This window comes from Polyodon spathula, chromosome 48 (genome assembly GCF_017654505.1).
Source record: "Polyodon spathula isolate WHYD16114869_AA chromosome 48, ASM1765450v1, whole genome shotgun sequence".
Taxonomy (NCBI): domain Eukaryota; kingdom Metazoa; phylum Chordata; class Actinopteri; order Acipenseriformes; family Polyodontidae; genus Polyodon; species Polyodon spathula.
Genome location: NC_054581.1, coordinates 1726444 through 1735350, shown reverse-complemented (window position 1 = coordinate 1735350; position 8907 = coordinate 1726444). Strand labels below are relative to the sequence as shown.

The window sequence follows — 8907 nt, the reverse complement described above, 5'->3', positions numbered from 1 at the left end:
TGCATTAAAACCGCCATTGGAAGTCATTATGAGATTACAGAACTGAAATGCGTTTAAAATAACATTGGGCGGATCTGAATTACTGACACTTAACAATACAATGTGATGCATAATCTATTTTATTTATTACTTTTACTTTACAATCAATGGCTGGGGTTGAAACTATATTTAAAAACATTGCTCTGTCGTAAGGTAAATCATTTTGCAAAATGATATTGAAATCTGCTGACCGTGCAGCTTTCAGGGGAAAGGTCTTGCGTGCGCGCTCCCGCACGCGTGATCTGCACCCGGCGTGCGCGCCCCCGTACGCGTGATCGGCACTCTTCGTGCGCGCACCCGCCTCGTTCCCCGTGTCACCTTGCTGGGTAATCGGACCCCGATCAGAACTGCAAAACCAGGCCAGAACTGGGTCGTTTGCAATGGCTGCAGTCACCGGGAGCAAACCGAAAACATCCCCCAAAGCCGTCAAATTCCTCTTCGGGGGCCTGGCTGGGTGAGTGTGGCGTTTTCTATTCAAAGTAAAGAAGCAATGCAGTGTTCATGTGTTGTTAGCGGTCCGCTCAAGCAGTTCTGGGCACGGTCGTGTTATCTGCGGTTCCGACGCTCTCTTGAAGCAGTTTTGTTCTCCTCCGTTTAAATGCACTCATTCCAGAGCAGCGCTGTTTCTAACACACTGCCTGTCTGTCATTTGTATTGATCTATTTGATTTTCACAGGTGAAAATAATCACCCACATATTATTTAGCTCGAATAAATCGTTTTTAGTTTGTGGTCGTGCATTAAACATGAAACGTGAATTATTGTGGCTCTTATTGTATGTATATGTATATAAACATCTCCGGCGACGCCACCTCCGTATTAGACTTGACATTGTCAATTTGGGTTAAGACATTCTCTACTAGAGCGAATTGCATTGTCAAAATGGCCGGGCCAGATCTCAGAGAGAGAGAAGATAGTCACCTAAATTATCATGCGAGTGACCGGGCTGGAGAAATTGTTATGGAAACAATGCTGTTATGTTTGAGGTAACGAGTAAACGTTTTAATTTTTTTTTTTTTTAAATGCATAACACAGCCTGGGGCAGCTCAAGCTTGCGTTATTAAACTAACAGTAAAGCCTGGACTGGCTCAAGGTGCTCTGCAGTAGGAGTGTTATTATTGCACTTTGATTAATTGTGTAGAGCTAGGACGTGTGCAATAGCGTACAGCTGAAAAAAATAGTAAAAATTCATAAATTAACTTCCTCTAGTAAAAAATGTTTTATGTTGCATTCCACAAGAGAGAGGGAGGGGGGGACAGTCCCTGGAACAGCGCAGTGCTTTACAACCCATTCTGTGCATTGCATGAACCTGCTTGCAGAGAGGGGGCAGTGCAGTCCCTGGAACAGCGCCGCCTCTACGATTAACCCCTGGCTTGCCTTTGCCTCTATGATTTAACCCCTGCCTTGCCTCTGCCCTGCAGGATGGGGGCCACAGTGTTCGTGCAGCCGCTGGATCTGGTGAAGAACCGCATGCAGCTCAGCGGAGAGGGCTCCAAGACGCGGGAGTACAAGACCAGCTTCCACGCCCTGAGCAGCATCCTGAGGAATGAGGGTCTGAGGGGCATCTACACAGGGTGGGTATGGAGTGAACTACAGGGGGCTGTGTAGCGTGTGGGTACATGCACTATAGGAGCATCTACACAGGGTGCGTATAGACTGTACTATAGGGAGATCTGTATAGGGTGTGCATAGTCTATACTGCAGGGGGTGTCTGTAGACTGTGGTATAAAGTATAGGGCGGTTCTGTACAGGATGCATACATATACTATAGGGAGTGATGTAGGGCATCTGTAGAATGTGCAGTCCTGCTGAGGGAGCTATAGGTGTGTACTATAGAAGTGTAGGTGCATATTGCAGGGAGATCTGTGTAGGGCAGGACATTCTGTACAGCAGGGGTCTCCAACCCTGGTCTAGGAGAGCCCCAGTCCTGCATGATTTCCAGTTGTCTTTACATCATCAGTAGATCTTGAACACGTGTTAATCTGGAATGATTAAGCCAGTAAATTAGTTGAAACGAAAACTAGAAGACCCAGTAGCTGTCCAGGACCAGGGCTGGAGATCCCAGCTCTACAGGGTGTGAATACATTGTGGGCACAGAAATAAGACCCATTGCATAGCAGTTTTTTACTACCAGCTTGTTGAGCCCCAGTGTAGAGTTAACAAGCTCAGGGGTGACTCCTTACTCCTAGCGAAACCAGGAATGGATCAAACCGCTATGCAGCGGGAGCCACGTTTCCGTTGCTGTGTTTCTCATCTGAAGCGCATCTTATCTTGGAAGCCGCATGGTTTTGCCAGATTTATAACTAATGACCTCCTCTCCTCGCTGCCCGGTTGCCCGCAGGTTGTCCGCTGGTCTGCTGCGCCAGGCAACCTACACCACCACCCGCCTGGGCATCTACACCATCCTGTTTGAGAAGATGACGCGCGTCGATGGCACGCCCCCCTCCTTCCTCGTGAAGGCGCTCATCGGCATGACGGCCGGTGCCACAGGAGCCTTCGTGGGGACCCCCGCAGAAGTGGCACTCATTCGCATGACTGCCGATGGCAGGTGAGTGGAGGGGAGAGGAGAGAGGCCACAGCCCTTTTCACGTGCAAGGAACAGAATGAATTCCCTCTGTCTTATGCATGCATTAATAATAGTGCTGTTCAGACACCCTGTATATCGCAGCTGATATAATGCCTTTGTGATTCCGGCCATCGAAATCTGTTCCAGCCCAGTTCTCAGTTAACCGTCTCCCAGCAGGTTCAGTGAACTATATATTGGAACCTGGTTGGAGTAGAAACACGGACTGGATCTCCAGGTCCAGGATCGGACAGCCCTGCCTTGCCTGAGCCCTGATTTTGTGGTTTGTGATTACAGGCAGCCCCCCGAACTGAGGAGGGGCTACACCAACGTGTTCAATGCCTTGCTGAGGATCACCAGAGAGGAGGGGGTCACTACGCTGTGGAGGGTATGAAGGCTGCACCATACTGGCACACGGGGGAGGGGGGTCTGTGTGTGTGTGTGTGTGTGTGTGTGTGTGTGTGTCCGTTCCAGGGTCCTGGTTTCTAGTTACTATCAAGTCTGATTCTGTACTCTCTGTGCGTGTGTGTGTGCCTATGAAGGGATTATTCTCTCCTGTCGTAATGGTGTCTGCTGCTTCAACTTTATATTCTCCAGTGCTGATGGCCGATGCGCTACTCTGTGTGTCTCTGTCGTCTGTCCCCAGTTGTAATGTGTGTGTCTCGCTGTGTGTGTGTTTCAGGGTTAAGCTCTTCGTTTTCTATAGTGTCTGATTCCGTATTCTCTCTCTCTCTCTCTCTCTCAGGGCTGTATTCCTACAATGGCTCGTGCTGTAGTCGTGAACGCAGCTCAACTCGCCTCCTATTCCCAATCGAAACAGGCCCTGCTGGACACAGGTCAGTGTCGGCAAGCTTCTGTAGAAACACAGGGGGCGGGAATGAGCTGCAACGGTCTGAAATTTTTTGCTGTGTTGTGATCTCGCTGCAGAGTTTCGTATAAATGCAGCTACGTTACCTAACACATAATGTAACGTTATTCAGCAGGGTTTTGTTCGACTTTATGAAGCAAAATTTGTTCTGTAGGGGATGCTAAACTTTTTGCCCAGAGCTGTCACAAGTAGAGCACCAGACATGATCAGATAGATGATTTAGGTTTTTTTTTTTCTAAAGTGGCGAGTGTTATTTTCACTGTGACTGTCTGACTTGTTTAAATGTTCGTTGCTTGCTGTGTTTTTTGTGCGCAGGGTATTTCTCAGACAACATTTTCTTGCATTTCTGTGCCAGTATGATCAGTGGACTGGTCACCACAGCGGCCTCCATGCCAGTGGACATCGTTAAAACAAGGTAAGCACATGGTGTGCAGGAGGGAGTCACACGGTCAGGGGAGCGCAGGGGTCCCCGAGGGTCTCCCCTGGTAAAGGCACGGCCAGGGGGCGTCCAACAGTCAGTGTGGTGTGCAGGGGGGAGTCGCACAGTCAGGGGAGCGCAGGGGTTCCCCGAGGGTCTCCCCTGGTAAAGGCACGGCCGTGTGGTGTGCAGGAGGGAGTCACACGGTCAGGGGAGCGCAGGGGTCCCCGAGGGTCTCCCCTGGTAAAGGCACGGCCGTGTGGTGTGCAGGAGGGAGTCACATGGTCAGGGGAGCGCAGGGGTCCCCGAGGGTCTCCCCTGGTAAAGGCACGGCCGTGTGGTGTGCAGGGAGGAGTCACACAGTCAGGGGAGTGCAGGGGTGAGAGAGACTCGGGCAGAAAACCAACGCATTCCTTCGCTACTGTCTTGTGCGTATTCAGGTGCGATGGCATTGTACTGCAGCGTCGCTCAGTGTGACATTAAACGCTGTACTTGTGATTTCAGAATTCAGAACATGAGAATGATTGATGGGAAACCAGAATACAGGAATGGACTGGTAAGCATGTTTTTATTTTATGTATGTATTTATTTATTTATGTTTTCCAGTGTGTTTTCTTTATCTTCGGGGTTGGTCAAACTATAAGGCAGCATTACTCAGGGTGGCTCCCGATTGGCTCATCCAGTAAAGGCGCTCTGCGTGGCGTGCAGGATGCGCCCTACAGCCTGGAGATCGCAGGTTCCAGTCCAGGCTGTGTCACTGCCACCGTGCCCGGGGGTTCCTAGGGGGCGGTGGTGCACAGTTGGCCGAGCGCCGCCCGGGTAGGGAGGGCTCAGGTCGGCAGGGGAATCCACGGCTCACCGCGCATCAGCGCCCCCCTGTGGCTGATAGGGCGCCTGTGGTTCTGCAGTGGCGCCTCCGGATCTGTGTTGTCCTCTGTAGGTCTGGTGGCCTTGCTGTGGATCCTCAGTGTGTGAAATGACAGATTGGCGGGAGCACGTTTCGGAGGACGCGGGTTCCAGCCTCCGTTTCCCCGAGTCGCCAGGGGGGGTTGCAGCGGTGAACTGGGATCAGTAATAACCCTATTGATGATTTCAAATTGGGGAGAAAACTGGGGCCTCATTTGAAAATAAATGTTGCGTTATTTTTGTTTCCTGGCTGCATTTGTCGCGTAGCGGTGATTTAGCCCACACATAGCAATGTATATAATTGTGATTATCTACCTATCTCTGTCTGTCTATCCATCTATCTCTGTCTATCTATCCATCTATCTCTGTCTATCTCTATCCGTCTGTCTGTCTATCCCTGTCCATCTATCTATCTATCACTCTGTATCCATCTGTCTATCTCTATCCGTCTGTCTGTCTATCCCTGTCCATCTATCTATCTATCACTCTGTATCCATCTGTCTATCTATATCTATCCATCTATCTCTGTCTATCTCTATCCGTCTGTCTGTCTATCCCTGTCCATCTATCTATCTATCTCTCTGTATCCATCTGTCTATCTATCTATCTATCCATCTATCTCTGTCTGTCTCTATCCGTCTGTCTGTCTATCCCTGTCCATCTATCTATCTATCTCTCTGTATCCATCTGTCTATCTATCTGTCTAGCTATCCATCTATCTCAGTCTATCTCTATCCATCTGTCTCTGTCTATCTATCCATCTATCTCTCTATATCCATCTATCTGTCTCTCTATCTATCTCTGTCTATCTGTCTATCTATCCATCTATCTCTGTCTATCTATCCATCTATCTCAGTCTATCTCTATATCCATCTGTCTATCTCTCTCCTATCTCTCTATATCTCTCTCTTCTATCTATCTCCTATCTATATTCTGTACTGTGAGCTCTCTCCTCTCCGCGTCTCTCACAGGAAGTCCTGGTCAAGGTCGTTCGCTCGGAAGGGTTCTTCAGCCTGTGGAAAGGGTTCACTCCTTACTACGCCCGGCTGGGTCCTCACACTGTCCTCACCTTCATCTTCCTGGAACAGATGAACAAATACTACAAGATCTACTTCCTGGAGTCTTAGAGGGGCCCCCAGGAACCCGAGCCACCAGCCTCCTTCCATGAAGCTGCAGTCTTTAAAAAAACAGGGCACCACAGCTGCCTCTACCGATCATTCTGATCAGCAGGGGTGGAAATAAGACTCTAACTGCGTAGCGCTTTCACCCCCTCCTGGCTTTACTACCAGCTTCATTAGCCACCGCAGCGTGTCTCGGCAACGAGCTCAGGTGTGTCTTATTAGTGAACTCCTAGTAAAACCAGGAGTGGATCAAACTGCTGCGTTTTGCCGTATCCCTGTTTTATAATGTTTTTTTTAGGTACCCCCTCGATCATTACGGAGTTGAACTTCGGCTGGAAAGTTTCGCGGTCGTTTTTCAAGTAGTTCAGCTGCATAATGATCGTGCCGAGCAGCCTCCTTGCAAAGGATGTTTTATTTCAATAACCTGTTAACACCAGAAACAGTCGAGGGAGGGGGAGCAACTCCTAGATTTTATATCCCTCGAGTGGACCACTGTTATCCACGCTTAAAGAAAACACTGGGAGTGCTGGGATGGTGCAGCAGCAGCAGCAGGGCTAGTGTGAGTTTGTAACCCTGCTCAAACTCCTGGCTCCTGATCATTGCAATATTAATAATAATAATAGACTTCATTGAGGGGAGCTCTGAACCCCAGGACTGGGTGCAGCAGCAGCAGCAGGGCTAGTGTGAGTTTGTAACCCTGCTCAAACTCCTGGCTCCTGATCATTGCAATATTAATAATAACAGACTTCATTGAGGGGAGCTCTGAAGACCCTGGCAGGGTTCTAGGCACATGTGTCTTTGATCATCCAACACCCTGATAAAGCACAGCTGGATTTTGTTAGAGCTGTTTACAGCGCTGCTGAGAATCGCTCTGGATTGCACGGTTTTGCCGCAATCTGGGTTTTGCAATATGCTCTCAAAACTACCGGGTGTAATTTGATCAAAGCGACCAGTATGTTTCCGTTTCATCTATTCGTATATAAGAATGCCTATGAATACAGCTGCTTCTCTGATGTGATCAGAGCTCTTAAACTGAAAAACATCTGAATCAGTGTTTTTGTATCTGTTGTTTTTATCTTGTATTAAATATAGAAGATGCATCAAACACCATGTTATTATAACTTCCTGATTCCGAAGCCCCCCCCCCCCCAGCAGAGTTGAAAGGTCACAGTTTGACGCATGTTGGTGTTGGTGGGGGGGGGGAAGTAATAAAAAAAAAAGGATTCCAGCTCAGTATGGGGGGGTCACCCCTCTGAATGACTGAAAAACATATGCAGGGGAATAAATGCAATGAATCTGGAAACGAATTCTAATGTAACAGAACTCAGCCCTGCGTGAAGCATGCTGTACATTGCCTAGTGCAGTTAGCTTAAACTCATGACAGAAGAATTGTGGAATTAAATTATATAGAATTATGAATAATTAAAAAAAAAAAAAAAAAATCTTTTGAGTATACTCTCTCTCTCTCTTCCTCTCTCTCTATATATATATATAATGTGTATATATGTATGGAATTCTGTATGCTCCAGTTGGGTTAACCCTATTAAACGTTTAATTTTGTGTTCGGAATGGAGTCCTCTCTTTTTTATTTTATTTTGTACAAAGATTGAGTTTCTCTCAGTTTATATTTGTTTATTTATTTATTTATTTTCTTCAACTTGTTTGTTTCGAGTGATGCCTCGTGTTCAGTTGAATTCCCCTATTGGTTGTTCAACTTGTAACACTGCAGACCAGAAACCTCACACTACCCTAGTGGTAGAATAGGGACCAGACACACACCCACACACTAACTCAACCCTGCCCCCCACAGTAACCGGCAGTTAAAGAGAGGGGGGCTTGATACCAGGAGGTTCAGATCCCGGCTCAGCCGCTGACTCCCTGTGTGCGGGACCCCGAGCGAGTCACTGAACCTCCTTGTGCTCCGTCCTTCAGATGAGACGCAAAACAAACGAGGTCCTATTGGAAGAGACTCTGCAGCAGCAGTTGGTGATGCAGCATTCCCCCCCCCCCAACCTCTGGAGGTCGCCTGGATTTGACAAATGGAGATTCTCTGTTTGCTGTGTCTGTCAAAGACTGCAGGAAAAAGTACATTCTCAGCTTGATTAGGGTACCCACCATGCATCATTCATTAAACCTATTAAAGACGGACAATGAAGCTGGTATGAACTTATTCAACCAGTCAATATAGAACCTGCTGTGGCTTAAGCGTTTCGAATGCTTTCTTATGAAAGATCGGCGCTCTCAGCGATATTGTAAGTGTAGCTGTTGGGTTCCTCTAGGCACTCTTCTCCCTTCCCTGAGCTGTGCAGTGTCTCTGCTGACTAGGTTTCCTGTTGGTCTTTTGTCTCCCCTTTGCAAGAATGACACCACCCCCCACCTCCAAGCTTTCCATCAGTCGAATTCTAACCCCCCCAGCTCTCTCTCCCTCCTCACCTCCCTCTCCTTCTCCCTCCCCACCCCTCTCTCTCCTTCCCCATCTCCCCCTCCCTCTCCCTCCTCATCTCCCACTCCCTCTCCCTCCCTACCAATCTCCCTCTCCTTCTCCCTCCCCATCTCCCCCTCTCTCTCCTTCCCCATCTCCCACTCCTTCTCCCTCCTCATCTCCCACTCCCTCTCCCCATCTCCCTCTCCCTCAGATACAGAAGTCTGGTCCCCCCCAGGTCGTCACCACAAGGCCTCCGGCTCCCAGGCGACAGACGAGCCCGACTTCCTGTTCTTCCTCAGCTTCATCCTCCTCTACCTGACCTCCTCTCTCCTCCTCCTGGCCTCCCTCTGTCTCCTGCTCTGGGTCGCCTGCCTCTATTTCAGGGTCTACAGGTCGCTCACGACTCGACTCAGAAAGCCGCCCAACGTCCGCCTGGTTTGGTACGGCCAGCTGGCGAAGGAGGGACCACCAGATCCGGCTTCGGGGTCACCGCTGGAAGAGGGGGAGCTGCATGGAATTCCCCCTCCCGTACTGAGTCTCATCTGGGAATGACCGTGCTTGTGGTTCT

The 8907-nt window shown here is 48.9% G+C and overlaps 1 protein-coding gene across 1 annotated transcript; it reads left to right on the top strand.

Annotated features, from left to right (window-relative positions):
* Positions 1 to 316: 316 nt before the first annotated feature.
* Positions 317 to 6525, top strand: slc25a11 (solute carrier family 25 member 11). Its single transcript, XM_041238292.1, has 8 exons — positions 317 to 493; positions 1460 to 1612; positions 2380 to 2586; positions 2899 to 2989; positions 3347 to 3437; positions 3785 to 3884; positions 4392 to 4443; positions 5765 to 6525. Exons 1-8 carry the CDS (start codon positions 420 to 422, stop codon positions 5918 to 5920), a joined length of 924 nt encoding a protein of 307 aa, XP_041094226.1. The 5' UTR covers positions 317 to 419; the 3' UTR covers positions 5921 to 6525.
* The last annotated feature ends 2382 nt before the right edge of the window (positions 6526 to 8907 follow it).